The 18,441-nt window shown below is 41.7% G+C and overlaps 5 protein-coding genes across 9 annotated transcripts; 2 read left to right on the top strand and 3 right to left on the bottom strand.

Annotated features, from left to right (window-relative positions):
* Positions 1-175: 175 nt before the first annotated feature.
* On the bottom strand, positions 176-1,453 carry LOC132794182 (uncharacterized Golgi apparatus membrane protein-like protein CG5021). Of its 4 annotated transcripts, none has more exons than XM_060804465.1 (4): positions 1,298-1,453; positions 1,060-1,142; positions 767-1,001; positions 176-707 (listed from the first exon to the last, which is right to left on the bottom strand). In XM_060804465.1, exons 1-4 carry the CDS (start codon positions 1,319-1,321, stop codon positions 378-380), a joined length of 672 nt encoding a protein of 223 aa, XP_060660448.1. In that variant the 5' UTR covers positions 1,322-1,453; the 3' UTR covers positions 176-377. The 4 variants fall into 4 exon arrangements, with proteins under 4 accessions (XP_060660448.1, XP_060660449.1, XP_060660450.1 ...); XM_060804466.1 differs by having other exon boundaries at positions 1,307-1,453; XM_060804467.1 differs by having other exon boundaries at positions 176-692; positions 1,298-1,452.
* Positions 1,454-1,557: 104 nt separating this feature from the next.
* On the top strand, positions 1,558-4,222 carry LOC132794180 (UDP-glucose 4-epimerase). 2 transcript variants are annotated; one of them, XM_060804463.1, is made up of 5 exons: positions 1,558-2,005; positions 2,086-2,182; positions 2,366-2,670; positions 2,976-3,266; positions 3,343-4,222. In XM_060804463.1, the coding sequence occupies exons 3-5, from the start codon at positions 2,428-2,430 to the stop codon at positions 3,862-3,864; spliced, it is 1,056 nt and encodes a 351-aa protein (XP_060660446.1). In that variant the 5' UTR covers positions 1,558-2,005; positions 2,086-2,182; positions 2,366-2,427; the 3' UTR covers positions 3,865-4,222. The 2 variants fall into 2 exon arrangements, with proteins under 2 accessions (XP_060660446.1, XP_060660445.1); XM_060804462.1 differs by having other exon boundaries at positions 1,558-2,182.
* Positions 4,223-4,573: 351 nt separating this feature from the next.
* Positions 4,574-6,252, bottom strand: LOC132794184 (tax1-binding protein 3 homolog). Its single transcript, XM_060804469.1, has 3 exons — positions 6,070-6,252; positions 5,713-5,841; positions 4,574-5,527 (listed from the first exon to the last, which is right to left on the bottom strand). The coding sequence occupies exons 1-3, from the start codon at positions 6,121-6,123 to the stop codon at positions 5,339-5,341; spliced, it is 372 nt and encodes a 123-aa protein (XP_060660452.1). The 5' UTR covers positions 6,124-6,252; the 3' UTR covers positions 4,574-5,338.
* Positions 6,253-6,330: 78 nt separating this feature from the next.
* LOC132794181 (mediator of RNA polymerase II transcription subunit 30) lies at positions 6,331-7,455 on the bottom strand. Its single transcript, XM_060804464.1, has one exon. It carries the CDS (start codon positions 7,379-7,381, stop codon positions 6,413-6,415), a length of 969 nt encoding a protein of 322 aa, XP_060660447.1. The 5' UTR covers positions 7,382-7,455; the 3' UTR covers positions 6,331-6,412.
* A 327-nt stretch (positions 7,456-7,782) lies between these two features.
* Positions 7,783-11,771, top strand: LOC132790887 (DNA repair protein Rev1). Its single transcript, XM_060799633.1, is given in 7 exon segments — positions 7,783-7,901; positions 7,967-9,109; positions 9,430-9,626; positions 9,689-9,968; positions 10,029-10,076; positions 10,078-10,453; positions 10,520-11,771. Coding segments are annotated over 7 exon segments (3,183 nt in total). The 5' UTR covers positions 7,783-7,865; the 3' UTR covers positions 11,623-11,771.
* Positions 11,772-18,441: the final 6,670 nt, after the last annotated feature.

Raw genomic sequence — 18,441 nt, 5'->3', positions numbered from 1 at the left:
TAATTTAAACGAAAATGGCAGACGACAACACTTGAAGAGCAAGAGATATTAAGCAAAGTTATTAATGCGAAAATAATGCAAATACATTTATGCAACTTTAACAAAGCGATTTTCAATTAAAACATTTTTGTTGCATACTAAAATTGATGAAATTTTATGACAATTGAAACTACAGTTTACCAGTACATATGTATATTTTAAATCAATACAAAGCTGCGTAAATGTAAGAAAAGTTAATGCTAAATTAAGAATTACATATGATACAGATACACAGAGACATCGGCCACAGTTACATTATTAGCATAAGGACTAAATACTCTTTGGAATGCGCCGCTGATGCAGAAATAGTGGTGGCAAGTTGGCTGGGCATTCAATATTCACACAACTCCCGTTGGCCGGACATTGGTCGGTGGGGCGCCTGCACTGGGTTTGGTCATCATGTCAACGGCATTCTTGAAGAGTTGCGTCTTCACAAAATCTGTGGCGGCGCTATTCAAGTCCTTGCCTGCGCCATAGTTGCACTTGATATAACCGTAGAGATTGGCCGCATTCAGGGCTATGGCAATCATGACTAGCAGCAGCCATTTGAACTTGAGTCCAAAGAGTGCCATCAGAAAGAAGAGACCCCAGAACAGTGGGCATAGTATAAGTCCAAGCCAGAAAATACGCTGCTCATGTTTGTTGACACGACCCTGATGGGAAGAAGACTACATTTGTTACATTTATCATATAGTTTAAATCATATGTAAACATTCGAGTGACTCACGTTCTTCGACTCGAACACCCAATGTGATTTGCCATCGTCATCGACGTAATTCCACCACCGTAATCCAACTAAAAGTCGGCCAGAGATATTCTTCACAGTCCAGAAATCGGCGGATAAAAAGAGCACAACGAAAACAAAACTGGTAATGAAGGAATCGCTGAACCAGCCGCAGAACATGTAGATCACAATGGATGCACCGCGAAAGAATAAATGAAAGAAGGTGACATAAGGGTGCCTAGCAATAGAAAATACTTGAGTTAAAGACACTATACTATCTCACAGGGTTTGCTTACGTGTATTTCTGACCAGCTTGGCTGGGATCACGCATATCATCCTCCTCGCCAAAGGGTATCGTATCATCGTCCAATAATGGCACCTGTTTCAAACCATTTAAGCATATTAATAATGTGGCAGACTTGACGTCAATTCATTGCATGCAAACTATTTGTGTTAAACTTGCAACGTTGTTTTGATATTTGGTGACGGCAGCTTGCTGTGCGTTGTTTTTAGTAATACGTGTGGCATACATACATTTCTTACCGTTGCGGATGCCATGATTTATGTGCTGACTGTGACTAACTATTTCACTAATGTACAAGTTTCTCGAATTGAAAAATAAATATTAATTTTAACACATATTTTCTTTGCTTGCTGCTTGCGTAGCTGTCTATCGCACTATCGCATAAACGATATCGATAGCAGACACCCATAATAATGCATCGATTGTTCCAAGTGCGCCGGTCTGGCAACACCAACATCATAATTGTTTACTTTTTTGCTGATAATAGCAAGCTGGAAGAGAGTAGCGAAGACAGCGGAAGAGCGCAGAAGAACTTGCCTAACTTTGCTTTGGTGGCAGAAATGAGAACAGTTGATAAGCATGCAACAAGGCAAAGTGAGTGCAGCAGCATCAGCTAGCGAGCAGTGATAAAACATAGCACTTCAACACAAATTGATAAGAGCCTCGCATACTTACATGCTGCATGTATGTACATATGCTTGATTGCGGACGCGGAGCGGAAACACAAGTTAAAAGCGTTGAGCACAACGACAGCAATCAGTTGCGAGCAAACTGCCCAGCCAAACAGACGTAGAAAATAACAACAAAAAAATCGGCAAATGAATGAATGAACAAACACACAAAGTGCAAGAAACGAGTTACGTTAATAACATACTTAACTGAAGAAGCGCCCGCAGTAAGAGAAAGACAGACCGATAGAGAGAGAGCGAGAGAGAGAGGTCAGCGATCTTTTTAAGCTAATGACGAGACACCAGCTAAAATAGCGTGTGTATTAAAAACAATTCAATTTCAAGGGTAGACGACAACGGCAGCAACAGCAACAACGGCTGATTCAGCAGATACGCGCAGTCGGACAGACAGACAGCTAGATAGCCAAGTAATTATTGGTTACTGAGGTGAGTACACAACACATAAACACACACACGCACACACACACTCGTAAATTTACACACACGTTGGCAAGCACCGTTAACAAGAATTCTTCCCGCTTGCACAAGTGTGTGGCGTGTGTGTGAAGCGAATTTTTTGGTGACGTCAATTAGAATTTCGCTCGAGTTAACCCAATTTTCACTTTCCAGACCGTTTCCAAAACAGTATCAATTCGAAGCTTGAGCAGAACACAATTCCAATTCTTTCAACGATGGCACCACCCACTGTCTTGGTCACTGGCGGCGCCGGCTACATTGGCTCACACACCGTGCTGGAAATGCTAAACGCTGGCTACAATGTCATCTGTGTGGACAATCTATGCAATGCTTACAGCGGTGGCGCTGCCAAGTTGCCGGAGGCGCTGAGCCGAGTCCAGGAGATAACCGGCAAGAAGGTCAACTTCTATCGTGTGGACATCACGGATCGCGAGCAAGTGCGCTCCGTCTTCCAGGAGGTAATCAAATCAATCAAGTGTCGTGGCCCAATTGGATATATATTTTCCATTGCGTGGCACATTTGTCACATCTTGCTTATCGGCATTGTTTGCGCTATCAGCAGCAAACAGCAACCAACAGCAGCAACTCGATTGTTTACTCAACTGTTCAACGTGACCTCAGTCACATAACTTGTTGTGCTGGCAATGCGACAAACACATCGACAACGTTGCACTCACAATAATCTCTACCGTTTTTTTTTTTTTATTTTTATGATTGTTTACTAATCTTGAATGTGCCCTTGCACTTTTGTCATTTGCTGCAGCACAAAATCGACATGGTCGCTCACTTTGCCGCCTTGAAAGCTGTCGGAGAATCGTGTCGCATCCCCTTGCAATACTATCACAACAACATGACGGGCACCAATGTCCTGCTGGAGGCCATGGCCGACAATAATGTCTTCAAGTTTGTCTACAGCTCCAGTGCCACCGTCTATGGTGAGCCCAAGTTTCTGCCCGTCACCGAAGAGCATCCCACGGGCAATTGCACATCGCCGTACGGCAAGACCAAATATTTCACAGAGGAGATTCTCAAGGATCTGTGCAAGTCGGACAAGGTGAGTGTTAGACCCTTCACATTGAATGTGAAATGAAAAGCAAAGACTAAATCCACTAATCACTTCTCCATTTTAGCGCTGGGCTGTTGTCTCGCTGCGTTACTTCAATCCAGTTGGCGCACACATCAGCGGACGCATTGGCGAGGATCCCAACGGTGAGCCAAACAATCTGATGCCCTACATTGCCCAGGTGGCGGTCGGACGTCGTCCATGCCTCAGTGTTTATGGCAGTGATTTCCCCACAAAGGACGGAACTGGAGTGCGAGACTACATTCATATCGTGGACTTGGCCGAGGGTCATGTGAAGGCCTTGGACAAGTTGCGCAACATTGCAGAGACTGGTTTCTTTGCCTACAACTTGGGCAGCGGCTCCGGCTGCTCCGTGTTGGAGCTGGTGCATGCCTTCGAGCGTGCCTCTGGCAAGAAGGTCAACTATCAGCTGGTCGATCGTCGTGCTGGCGATGTGGCCACCTGCTTTGCGGACGCCCAGCTGGCGGAACGTGCCTTGGGCTGGAAGGCAACGCGTGGCATTGACAAGATGTGCGAGGACACGTGGCGCTGGCAGAGTCAAAATCCCAACGGATATGCCAACAAATAATAGTCGCCTCTTTCCACACTCTCTGGTGTCATCTTGCCCACCCCAAACTCCGTCTTCGTCTCCACCTCCCCCCACAACTTTATTCCTGCAAAAACTTTCAGCAAGTTCCTCTACCAAACTCCGCAATATCATATTATGTATTTAATTATTCTAATTAGCTAAATGCTTGCGTATGTAACTAGTTATGTAAATTTCTCAGTTCTTTGATTTTTTGTGTCAATTTGAAAGTGCAAAGTGTTACAAAATTAATTAATGTATTGTCGATATATATATATGTATGTTATTGATAACTGTATGTGTATGTCAAAGCCCAAAAAGTACTTTGTAATTAAAATGCAACAACAAGCTGCACTCGTCATCGAGTTGTGTCTTTAATCGGAATGCGGTCACAAGGTCAAGGTCGAATCGAGTCGATCAACAACCTACAAATGATCAGATGTAGTCGACTGTGAAATACTCGGTATATATAATGACCGATTATCGAAGAACTTCCTCATTTATTATGCAATTGCAATAAAAAATTCGGGACACATTCGTACTCATAAATTATATTGCAAGTTTGTTGACTTATAAATTATAGTCACGAACAATTTTATATATATTTTTTCACCTTAAACAACAAAGGGGCAAACGTAAAACTTTGTCGATTAAGCTACGGAATCACTTCTGAATTGTCAATTGTAAATTATATATGAAAACAATTCTCTGCTTTTCTAGAGGCAAACATTTATTCAATGCAATTTAACATTTAAAAACTGATTTTAAAATTACTTAAAAAAGTGTATTTATACATATTTATAAAAAAAATAAACACATCTGCACAATTAACGGCATTTTATCACAATTATGTACTATTTAGTTTTCAACAACTTTGCGTTTTGTTTTTGGAATGCTGCTGATTGTAGATTGTATATAGGGCATGTATCTGCATCTGTATCTGTGTGTTTGTATCTGACAAGTGTATAAAAGTACAAAATTGTTTACAAAAGTGTTGGGCGAGCTGAATACACTGATTTGTAGTCTCTATATTTAATTGATTTTTGAGAATGTACAATGAGAAATCTTATTTATACACTTTGAAATGCTTCACTTTTTTGTGGTTTTTGTTCGGTTTGGCAATTTGAAGAGTATTTTTAATTTTTTTTTGTATAACAACCTAGAACTTGAACCAATTTCAAAGTAAATTATTCAATCTAACAAGAAGCTTTCACTACATACTACATTCACATATCTAATATTTCAGTTGCTTTTATCTTATGAGTGCGCGATATGCATAATATTTTAGGGTAAAAAGTATTAGGTGTAAATGCTTATATAGTAAGTAAATAATCAGTATCTATATATTCGCAGAGTTGCCAAAAGCGCTGGTAGGAGATAGATCGATAGAGCGAAAGAGATCCTTAGCTATGTGTGGAGACAGTTGATAGATAGTTGATTTCTATACCGCATGAATGCTCCAGATTCGAATTATGAATTATGTGGATGTGACACCCTTGCGTGCCACAAGCATATTGAGTATGGGGTTTTTCCTGATGTAGCTCACAGCCTTTTTGTGGGTGACCATTGTAAAATCATAGCCATTGCATTGGAGTATCTTGTCGTGGATGCGAAGTCCAGCACGGGCAGCTGGACTGCCCTCATGCACCTCCGTCACATAGATGCCCTAGAACAGAGAATATAAACATTAGTTGATAATCCATATCATGTAAAATCGATATAAACTTCTTTGAAATTTTGAACCTAAATAATATCGATGCCACCTCAATTAATTTAAGCATATTTCGAGTGTAATCATTCCTAACCAATCGATCCAAGATGATGACACTTTAATACCAACTAACTACTCACGTAATCGGTGTAGCCCTGTGGACTTTTCTTATAGTCCTGATCGATGCCACCGCCAATTTTAAAGCCACACTTAAGTATCTCTCTGCCCTCCTGATCGTAATCCTGCTCCTTGTGCAGCGTAATGGGAATCTAAAGAACGAGAGAGAGCAATAAGAATGTGAGGAACAAAAAATGGTAGCGTGAAAGTTTTGTTTATGCCCAATTTCTATGACTGTCGTCGACCCATTTTCACAAACACGACTCATTCACACACATACATTTAAGCATACACACCTACATATAGGCAGCCAACAGGAAGAACGCTAGCTGTTGCACCTGTGTTTGTGTGCGTGTGTGTTTGTGAAATTTACAACTTACGCTTAAACATTCCATTGCCGTGCCGGCCTGATGCTGAAATGCCATTTTCGCCATGATGTTGCTGTTTTATTTTTTTATTCAAATCTCTTTTCAATTAGAAAATACAAATCAGTTTTTCACTAGACGAAGAAATGAGAAAGATGCTTTTGCTGCCGTCCGCTTACAAACACAAACTGCTGGCTTGCTTCTGCTCTCTCACTCTCGCTCTCTTACTGCATCACAAATGCTAGCAGTGTTGTACAGCGCAGAAAAAACAGTGTATTTCGAGTGTTTTGCTCTTTTATTACAATTTACATAAATAAACAAGAGTTTGGAATTAATTGGAATCGATAAACTTATAAATCTAAGAGCGTCGCATTGCGAGCATCGTATTAATTTCCCATATAATAATGCGTGTTCTATCAATTATTTCACGCAATTGTCGATTTTTCAGCTTAACCGTTTCGATGAGTTCCTGATTCTCTTGCAGCACTTTGCGATATTCGTCGCATTGCGAAGGCTCAATGCGCGGATCGGGCTCATCACGATAGGGTATCAAGGTTTCGGCATTCATATAGTCCATGCCAGCATCATTGCACTTCTCATAGATGATACGCACACGTTTGAACAGCAATCGAATGGTGCGAAAATATTCCTGCACTTTTTTCTCCGTGTTATTGTCCCGATGTGAGGTTGGTTGTATGTTCTTGAGGGCCGAGAAGACCTCTTGGAAGCGCGAAGCAATGTCCTGCACTGTCTCCTGGCCCAAGCGCGACAACTGAACAATGTTAATCTCCTTGTGTGGATTGGGCTGCGAAATTGCCATAATATTATTTCCTCCACCGCCGACGCCGGCTGCACCTGTGACTGGATTGTGTTGTTGTTGTTGCTGCTGCTGTTGTTGTTGTTGATGTTGTTGCTGAACTAAGTTGGACTGTTGCTGTTGCACCATGCCTACGCCGCCGACGCTTACTCCTTGTGGTCCCATCATTTGTTGTTGCGGCATATTCGACATTGGCATCCCAACTCCACCTTGCATCATTTGCTGCTGTTGTTGCATTTGATGCTGCGGCGACATGCCCATGCCTTGCATGAGACCTGGTGGTCCACCTCCTACATTGGGATTCATTTGCATGCCGCCTGGGCCACCTCCTGGTCCACCGCCGGGGCCCATCATATTCATTTGGTGTTGCTGCTGTTGTTGTTGCGGTGACATATGCATGCCCGCTCCACCTTGCATGAAGCCGCCCATGGGCATCATGTTAGGGCCACCGCCTCCGCCTTGGCCTCCCTGTGGGCCTTGGTTCATTTGATTTTGTCCATATTTCCACATTTTACAGACTACGAATATTTATGAAATGCCGCAAGCACCAAAACAATATTTCGAATGAGATTTACCAACACTGCACAAGCAGTACAGCGTGACCGCATGCAACATTTAGAAATATACATTATAAATATACCGACAAATCGATGTTTAAGCCACTTTTAAAAACATCGACTATTGTGGAAGAAGCGATCGATGTTTTCGCTATTTATATTTTTATATAAAAATCTAAGGATTAATTAACGATAATAAATGTTGTATACTACTGCTTGTTTAAAAAAGAAGTTTTGATAAATTTGTGAAATCTCTATAGAAGTATAACCAGGGGGAGTTCTCAGCATATTTGAATTTTGGTTGGTCTATTCCATCGGCGCCAAAACGTTTATTTTCGAAGCACTGCTATGGTCACACCTCCATAAATAAATCAAGCTCCTTTAAGAAACGTCAAATAAATAGTTGGCGGAATAAGTGAAGATTAAAAATAAAAGCGATGGGTCGCGACGATGACAATGGATTTGGTGATTGGGTAAGTGGTCCCTATATCTAACTCTTCAAGAGCAACGTAGTTATTCAATTGGTGTGTGTTTACAGGGCGGTTACTTTGAAGCCAAGAAATCCAAGCTCGAGGAACAATTTGCCGCCGCCAGCGATCCGTTTCGCAAGTCAAATATATTTGATGGAATTTCCATATTTGTCAACGGACGCACAAATCCATCAGCTGACGAGCTGAAGCGCATTATGATGGTGCACGGCGGCATCTTTCATCACTATGAACGCTCGCACACGAATTTCATCATTGCATCCAATTTGCCGGATGTGAAGGTGCGTAAAATGGACACCAGTAAGATTATAAGTGCCCAATGGGTTGTGGACTGTGTGAGTGAGTCACGTGTGCTCGACTATAAGCCATATCTACTGTATACCAATCAAAAGACGACACAGCCGCGAATTAACTTTACCAAAGGCAAGAACAACAATTCAACTGCCACGGATATGGATATGGATGAGACCGAAAGGTTGTCTAAGGAATTGGGTGGCGTACTCAAGGAGCTGCAGCAGGCTGTAGCCACATCGCCCGACAAAAACACCACCAACATCAGCAACAACAACAGCATCACCAATATATCTGCTACCACAAATCCAGGCCGTGCTCTCACTGCTGTCGATCCGGCATTCCTTGGCGAGTTCTATAAGAATTCGCGACTGCATCACATTGCCACACTTGGTGCTGGCTTCAAACAATATGTCTGCGACTTGCGCCAGTCACATGCTAACAAATCCTTTGAGAAACGTGAATCGATGCGTTCGTTCCTGATGAAAAAGCCCAAGCCGCTGTTGCCCGCAACTGTCAAACGTCGTGTGATGCACATTGATATGGATTGCTTCTTCGTATCGGTGGGTTTGGTCAATCACCCAGAGTTGCGTGGCCTGCCCGTCGCGGTGACACACTCCAAGGGCGGCAGCGGAGCCAGCGATGTGCCAGTCCATCCGCAAGCCAATCGTCAGGTGGAGCAGGAACTGTTCGCCCAACGCTTCGAACAGCATTTGCACAACAATGTGCTGGCGGACAAAGTTCGCGGCGGTTTTGACATGAAGATGTCGCTCTCAGAGATTGCATCCTGCAGTTATGAGGCTCGAGCTAAAGGCATTCGCAATGGCATGTTTGTGGGCCAAGCTCTGAAACTGTGTCCCGAACTCAAGACTATTCCATACGACTTTGAGCACTATCGCCAGGTAAGTGCTTTTAATCAATGTATCTAAATTCTTACTAATAATTGACAGACTCAACTCAAACGGGCCTTATTGTACGATTAACTTATACAGAGTTTACCGTGCAATCAGGCTGGATTTTTTTTTTAATGTGTCTATTCTGACAATCTTAAAATGCAATTGCTATAATGAAACGCTAATTCAATGATTCAAAATCCAGCCTTATTGTATGACAGACTTATTCAGAGTTAAATCGTGCAATAAGGCTAAATAATTCATATTTTACAAAAAAAACAATTCAATTGTAAGTATTGAGATATCACTACAACATTAATGAATTGCAGGTAGCATTTGCTTTGTACGATATTGTGGCAAGTTATACACTAAACATTGAGGCTGTTAGCTGTGACGAAATGTTTGTTGATCTCACAGATCTGCTGCAGGACTTGCAGGTGGATGCCATGACCTTCGTATCCCTCTTGCGTCAAGAAGTGCGCGAAGCTACCAAATGTCCCTGCTCCGCCGGAGTGGGCGACAACAAGTGAGTATATTTTAATTGTATTTAAATAGTAAACATCAAGTAACGTTTATTTTTTTTCCAAGATTAATGGCTCGTCTGGCCACCAAGGTGGCCAAACCAAATGGCCAGCATTTGCTTGAGACTGAAGATGCAGCCAATTATATGGCCTCTCTGGATATAGACGTGTTACCAGGTGTGGGCAGCAGCACGACCTATAGACTCAACCAAGCGGGCATGAAGACATGTGGCGATGTGCAGCAAGCTTCGCTGGTGAGTCTGGAGATGCTGCTGGGCAAGAAGATGGCGCAAACACTGTATCAAAATTGTCGTGGTCTCGATCCGCGTCCCTTGGTCTATGAGCAGGTGAGTCACTCGCTCAATTAGCATTTAAGTTCTATAAAATTAATGTATGTTCACTTGTAGCAACGCAAATCTGTCTCAGCTGAGGTCAATTATGGCATACGCTTTACAAAAAAACGAAGATCTGGAGACATTTCTGCAACAGCTGAGCGTAGAGGTTCATACCAGACTGACTGAGATTAAGCGCAAAGCCAAATCGATTACACTGAAGCTAATGGTACGCGCTGCCGAGGCGCCCGTGGAAACCTCGAAGTTTATGGGTCACGGCGTCTGCGACAATCAGACAAAGTCTGTGCTGCTCAAGCAGAGCACCAATGATGTTCAGGTCATTACATCGAATGTGCTACGAATGATGAAGGAGTCGGGATATCCGCCGCATGAGCTGCGCGGCATTGGCATTCATCTAAGCAAGTTGGACGATGTTGTCGAGTCGAAGAAGGAGAATGTCATCAAGAATATGTTTGTGAAAATGTCAGAAAAACAAAAGAGTATGTACAAATTCAAAATTTTACGTTGAAACTTCAATTTTTTACTTTTTTGATTTCAATTTGTAGCTAAACCAGTAGATGTGTCCATAGCCAAGGTAAAGGAGCCAGAAGTTGAGATACCTAAGAATTCAGGAAAGGTCAATGTGCTTACCATGTTAATGACTGCGGCAGCAAATCGACAGCGCAAAGGCTTTGAGCAAATACCAACTGGAAACACACGCATATCCATGCGCGATGATTTGTTTGAGGAAAATATCGAGGAGGAGAAGAAACAACAACTTGACGACAGTCCAAGGAAGGCAACCGACTTGCGGTTTAAACCCGCAAGGACATCAAGGCAAGCAACAATAGAGCAGTTCGATCCGGAAGTGTTGGCTCAACTGCCCGAGGATTTACGTCGCGAAATTCTCAGCTTTCCGGATGAGTATTTGCCATCAGCCAAAGTTGATACAGAACTTAGCAGTCGCGTAAGCCGTCGAAAATCGCCTTTAAAGTCGCGACGAATGCGATCGATCAGTCGATCGCCTTCGCCTCAGGAGTTCCTCCCATCGACGCCTCCAAATTCGCCACCGTTGCCAGGATGGCGACGTTCGTTGTCCCCCAGCACAAGTCCTTTGAGTGTGAGCGATCTGCAGCCATCGACTTCGAAAGTGGCGCTTGAGCGGCAGCTGAAACGCGCCGCTTGTCGCTCCGATCAAATTGTGGTGGATTACGTGAAGAAATTGCCAGATCACATGCATCCCCAAATCCTGCAGTATTTGAAGAATACCAAAACAATTCCAGAAGGGATAATAGAGCCAGCTGAGCCGGCTGCCAAGGAAGTAGCCAAAGTAGCATCACCAACACAATTGGTGGTGGAGAACGACGGAGTTGATCCTGAATTCAAGAAAATGATAATCACCTGGGTGAAGACTGAGGACACACCGCAGCCAGCGGATGTGAACTTGATGTTTATGAGCTTCTGCTATCTGGTGGATGACAACAAAATAGACGAAGTCTACGAGCTGATGAAGTTTCTGTGTCGTTTGATTAAATCGAAACGTGGCAACAACTGTCGCTGGCACATGGCCTACAATGAGATCGAGTCGAATGTGCAGGAAAAGGTTTACGAGGTACTCGATTATCACATCTACTTCACGGAGGTCATCGGCTGTTGCAAGTGCTCTTAAAACGAAGAAACTGCAGTGCAGTTAATTGGAGATTAGTTGTAATCATTACGGAACGATGGTACAAATGTTTTTCTTTTTAAGTTTTGCATGTTTTTAAGTTTTGTGTTTATGTTTGATTTGAAATACAACGAAGTTGTTGTGGCAATCGAGGCTCAGCGCTTGGCGCCATAAATTTATTTATAAATTGTGCAAAGAGCGCTAATTAATGTTGCAGCGGATGACGACGATCGGCGTTGATAACTTTATATCGAGAGAAGAAAAGGGCGGCGATGGATGGAGAACAGTGAACAGTGAACAGCGGCGGCGACTAAAGACAAATAGGACAGGCCAACACCTGGCGGAACTGGCAAGTCATAATTTGCACTTTAATGAAAGCGCTCACACAGATTGAGACTGCGACTGAGATTGTGAGACTTGAGAGAAAGAGAGAACAGGTAAAGTCACTGCAGTTAATCGCCGGCGACGTCGATTGCCGGGCTTGAAGCAGAGTCTCTGTGTGTAATTGATTCGCATGCCTCGCAAGTTGCAGCTTCTCTACCTCCCCACTCCCCACTTGACAAACTATAACAATTACAGTGCCAGACACAGCAGCTGTTGCCTTTAGCTTTAGCTTTTAGCTCGCAATGGTAATTAAAAATAGTCAAGCTGCATTTCTGGTCTGCCGCATCCGGTCAACTATTCGAACTAGTCTCGAATCTCAGCTCTCAACTTTGCAGCTCTGCCTCCTTTTTCCTCCTCACTTTTTGGATTTACATGAGCTGCGCTTTGTCTGATTTAATTATGTGAGCAAAAGGCGTCGTTGTTTCATAAATTTTATGCATCCTGTTGTTTGTTGCGCACAGTAGCTTCAACTTTTATGAAAAACAGGAGCAGTTGTTGCTGCTAGTAGTCTGTCTGGTTTAACATAAATAACATACTCATATGATGAACTCAACCGGCAAGATGCAAATTGTTGTCAGGTTTTGATAGACTTGTTGGCATGATTTGTCAACGCCAGCCGCGTTGCTTGCTGCTGAGTGTTGCATGCTCCACTGAAGCGAGCTTTTTTAATTAGCTCTTTTAGCTTAGCACTCCCTTAAGCATTTTGCTATGACATTGATAACATTTTTTCTATACCCGATAGGAGTAAACGTAAATGGGTATAGTAGTTCTGTGCTAATTGAGAGTATTTTTGTAAAACTCCAATTCAATTCATGAATTATCTTAGTTAGATCTGCATCACTTAAGCTGATTTTGCTTTATTCGTCTGTCTGTCTGTCCGTCCAGTTAAGATCCCATATCTCAGAGATTACAAGAAGTTAAAGACTCCAAATGGTTGGATTATACTTATTTATATTAAATGCAATTAAATTAATAATAGATAATTAGAATACTTAATTAGAATCATCATCAGTTGAGGCGACTTTGCTTTATCCGTCTGTCTGTATGACCGCCACCCTAAATCTCGGAGATTATAGGAAGTTAAGGACCCCAAATATGTGGAGAATACTATTTTGTATTAAATGCAACTAAATTAATCTAATTGGTATCGATAATCAAAATATTTTATTAGAATCAGCATAAGTTCAGGTGATTTTGTGTTATCAGTCTGTGTCTCTCCGCCCATTTAAACTTCTAGATCTTAGGGACAAAAAATTCATAAGGACTCCAAATTTGTTGACAATTCTTTGTATCAAAAGCTACTAAATTTATTTTGGCGGCTCGATAAAATGGTTAATGTAATGTTAACGCCAAATACCATCATTTTGATATTGATAATCAGGATACTTTACTAGAATCATCATTAGTTAAAGCGATTTGGCTTTATTCGTCAGTCTGTCTGTCCGCCCATTTAAAATCTAATTTCTCAGAGATTATAAAAACTAGAGCCACCATACTAGAGCGAGAATACTTCTTTTTATGAATTCCAACTAAATTGATCTAATTGATAGTGAAATTAATAGAATACTTTATTAGAATCAGCATCAGTCAAAGGGATTTCGCTTTATCCGTCTGCCTGTCTGTCCGCCGCATAAAACTCCAAGATTTCAGCGACTAAAAGAGCTTAAGACAACAAATTTGTTGACAATACTTTTTTTTGTTCAATGTAACTTAATTTCTTTATTATGAATAAAATCACAGTCTCTAACCGCTCCATAAAAAGTTAAATGTAATCTAAAACATAGAGATCATTTCAATATTGATAATTATAACATTTTATTCAAATAATAAAACAAAAACATTTACAAGTGAATGTGTTTAAAGAAAATATTGTTGGTCAATGTTGTTTTTTTTTAAACGTTAAATTAAAGAAGAATATAAGTTTTGATGGGGAAAAAGTATTCATATATATGTATTTATATTTTAAGTATGAATGATAAGCAATTGTTTGTGTATTCCCCTAAAATTGTTCAGTCGGTATCTCGCAGTGAATGAGACACAGAACAGTAGCGTTCTTACATGTTGAGTTTTTGGGCCAAGTTGGCAAAGTTTCCCACGCTGTTGCAACTAACAGTAGCTGCTTAAAGCTGCGGGAAACTGTCAGCGTAATCAGACGTGGCACTCGCGACGACAAGATCACTGCCAAAGTCTCTGGGCTTGGGCAACATACGAACGAGTAAATATGCATAAGGCACAGCGACAACCACAGGCAGCAGCAGCAACAACAATGAGCAGCGGGATTTGATAATGCCTCGCTGACGTTGCTACCAAATAAGCCGAAGCAGCAACAACAACAACAGCAGCAACGACAACAACAGACGCTGCTTTGCCGCCAAAGTTTTTGGGGAGTTGCATCTAGTATGTATGTAAAACTTCTAGCCAATTAACTTGCGGCAGACGAGAGAGCAATGCGGTTGTGGTTGCTGCTGTTGCTGCTGTAGGAAAACCGCAACAACTGTTGCTGCTGCTGCTGTTGTTGTCGCTGCTGGTGCCTTATGATTAGAATCGTCGACAGCAGGCCGCCAAATGGGCACGCCAGCAACAACAGCAACAACAGCCACAGCAACAACAACTAACCAAAGCTAATGAACCATGTTGCCGCTGATGAACCCGAGCTGATTAATGATGCCTGGATGGCGGATGGCTTGGACCCGAAAGGGAACTTGCATAAGTTGCATGCAACAGCAGCAGCAACTGGGATTGCAACTGCAATTGGGAGTATTTCGCTGGCTTTGCTCCCCGAGGGCAGCTAACAACTTAACTAGGCACGGATGGTGGGCTTAGGGTCGCAACTGGCAACAACAATTTTTGGCTGCAGCTGTAGAAGAAGAAGAAGCTGTGTGTGTGTGCAAAGCTGAGCCATTGGCCATTGGCAAAGAAACAAAAGAGACCTGGCGCACCTGAGAATGTTGATAGCCCCCATGGAGCTCACTCTCTCTCGCTCTCTCTCTGAAGTCCAAGTGCAAGTCGTTTTTTATGCCACTCAAGCGACAACAACGACGACGACGACGACAACAGCAACTAGGGTTAAAGTCAAAGTCGAGTTTGGAGTCTGCGCTCAGCTCGTTTGCGGAGCCCTTTATCACATGCGCACATCATTTACTTGGACGTGGACGCAGCGCGCGCACTTTAGCAATTGTTGGCTGTTGCTTTAAAGTGTTTGCGTCGTGACAAAATCAATGTTGCTGCCCCCAGACACAACAGCAACAAGCAGGCAGGCAGGCAAGCAGGCAACAGACGGCGCAGTCGAGACAGCCTGACAGGCTCTTGGACAGTGATTCATGGTTTATTAAGCGCATTATGCCGCAGGATACTTTGAAGTTGCAGCAGCAGCAGCAACAAAGGCAGGCAACAGCAACAGCAGTTGTTGCACGTGTTTGGTAGCCCTTAAAAATGTGGCAACTGTGGCCGCACATTGCCTTTGGCATTGGCAATGAACACTTGGCTTCCATTGCATTGTACCGTCCAGCAATTGATTACTTAACATGTTTTATGCGTACGGCAAGTTATGTGGCGACTGGCGCGTTAATTTGAGCCTGTTGCAGCCAGCAACTGTTGGCCTTGGCAACATCTCCAGACTGCTGCTTGCTTGCTTTGTGGCAGTCAAACAAATTGCTGCGCGGCAGGCGCTGGGCCGTAAATCAGCGCACAAGTCAAAACACATCAACATCAGCATCGACAGCAGCAGCCAAAGTCGAACTCGAAGTCGAAGTCGCAGCAACATCGAAAGCAAAGCCATCAACAGCTTCCCAGGCTAGACAACAGCAACAACAACAACACTTGCCAGTGGGCGTGTCTAATGCGCCCCAAACGATAAGTCAGCTGCACACTTCAATTTTAACAGCTTTTTTTGGTTTTTGTTGGTTTGGTCTACGAGGCGTATGCGCAACGTTTGCATGTGCAAATGGAATTAATTATGGCAAATGCATATATATTTGTTTTTTTTTATAACCAAATCGAAATCCACATCCGAAATCTGAGTGTGTGCATGAGAATGAGATGAATTGCCAGCAAAAGATGCAGGCGAGCGATATAAAACGCGCCGAAAACGCGCAGACACTTGATTTATGCAACAAACGTTTTGTGGCACATACTCTGTAGTGCAGTCTCGATGCGGCATGATTGCTATTTAAAACATAAAGTTAATAGGTTCTACATCAGCTTTAGATTGCTCACACAAACACTTCATTTACTTAGCTTAGTAATAATTAATTGCTGCTTATTATGTGTTTAATTTTTTACTTCAACTTGAAGTTTATTCTTTGTAGCGAATTGTCTATCTAAAAATCAATCACATCAAATTATTCTTATAGCTGTTTAACAAAATAAGTATACGTATATATCTACAGCTGTGAACTTTGAAATAGCAGTGCTTCGAAATCGAAAATACTATTATCATATAAACACAATTTCCAGACAAAATTATTGCTGCTCAACAAAAAAAGTATAAGCTACGTATATACATATATGTATTAGGTAGGGATTAAAATATATTTTCACTTTTCATGCTTTGTAATATTTGCAAGAAATTTTATAGCTTTGTTATATTAAATTGAATTCTTAGTTCAACTGAATGAATTTCTAGAAAATTGTAAATTTTCAATCACATAAGTGACACACTTTTCTATTTAGCTGCTTAGCAATAAGCAACAATTTTATGTATATTTTATATATCATACTTTTGATTTATATAATTTTTATATATGAATATATATATTTTTATATATGAATTTTATATATACAACTGATTACTAACTACTAAAGCTAAAATAACTTTCTAAAAACTAAATTCCGTACCACAAATATTTTAAATTTATTGTAGTAAATCGTGTTTACTCGGTAAATTAAATAACTAACACAATGATTTATTTTAATGCAATCAGTTTTTGGCACTACATAATATGATGAATAAATTAATTATAATTTTGACCATTTAATATGCATAGGAAGTTGAGAAACCTTAACTTTCATCAGAGTAGATTTACCATATCTTGTATTAATCTCAACTTTAATTGTCCTTGTTTGTTAATTTCTAGGAAACTAATTTAAGTTATAATAACTTTAAAATTAAATACTCACTTAATCTTAATCTTAGTTTATTAGAAATGAACAAGGAAGGACAATTATACAAAATTATCAGTAAGAGTTAAGTTTAAAGCTAAGCATTAGCATCTTAGGCCTTCAGACTGAATTTTTAGTATTCAACTTCATCAATTTCACAGTTTATATTGAGTACTCCTTATTGCATACATTTCGAGGGTATGTCTTAGTCTTGTATTTACTTTAGCTGCTTGCTGTTGCATTACGTATGCCAAAAATATGCAAATTGGCAATTTGAAGTGTGAACGCCGCCAGTGGCAAGCAGCAAACAGCAAGCAGCCAAAAGCAAACAGCAACAAGCAAACAAGCAATAACCAGCAACAACCAACAACAGCAGCAGCCGCAGCAGACACGACAACAGCAACAACAACAGCAACCGTAACTGCAAAGGCAACGGCAACTTTCTGTGAATTATGCCAAAGAATTGGCATTAGCTGTTGCTGCTGCGTCGGCGTCGTTGACGTTGGCGTTGGCGTCGACAGCGGCGTCGACGTCGACGTTGCTGCACTTGTCATTAGAATGCAATCGAAGCGTCAGAAATAAATTACAAAACCATGTAAAGTGCAAACTGGACTCGCAGTTTTGTTTCTCCTTTTTTTATTTTTATTATTTTTTTCTCTTTCTATTTTTTTTCCTTTTTTTTGACGTTTCGCTGGAGCTCTGTAATCGCATTTATGGCCACATAAATCTTGGCTAAAATTTGCCGTTGCCTAACAAAGTTGTCGTTGCCGCCACTTGCTGTTGCTGTTGTTGTTGTTGCTGTTGCTGCTGAGTTGATTTTGTTGCTTGCAGCTTTTGCATTTTTATCAATTGAGCCGCTCTTAAAGTGAAACTGGTCCACAGTTGAAATGCTCCCCAGGCTTTGATTTATTTATGGAGCTGCCGCTGCTGCTGCTCTCCAACCAACAACAACTCTGGGCGATAACATAGCATCGACGCTTTCACGCATTTTTAATTCCCCCCGCCCCCATCGCCTCGTTGCTGCTTCCGCTGCGGAGCTAAGCAAAATTGGTATCGAGTATATCTCTCTATCTCTCTCTCTCTCTATCTCTCTCTCTGTCTTGGGGTCTTGTAATTGAATTGATCGCATGAAATATGCTAAGTATGCAACCGCAGCAGAGACACGCCCACAATTGTCGCAGTGGGCGGCGGCTGACAGCTGACAACAGGTGCAGGGGAGTTACTTTGATTAGTCAGCGCAGAGTTATGTTAATCAGATCAAGATATAATGACATACACACACATTGCCATTACATCAGCCGCGGCAATTTATTAAGGCTCATTACAGCAACAAGAATG

This window comes from Drosophila nasuta, chromosome 3 (assembly GCF_023558535.2).
Source record: "Drosophila nasuta strain 15112-1781.00 chromosome 3, ASM2355853v1, whole genome shotgun sequence".
Taxonomy (NCBI): domain Eukaryota; kingdom Metazoa; phylum Arthropoda; class Insecta; order Diptera; family Drosophilidae; genus Drosophila; species Drosophila nasuta.
Note: the sequence above shows the minus strand (reverse complement) of the source record. Positions and strands in the feature narration are given on the sequence as shown.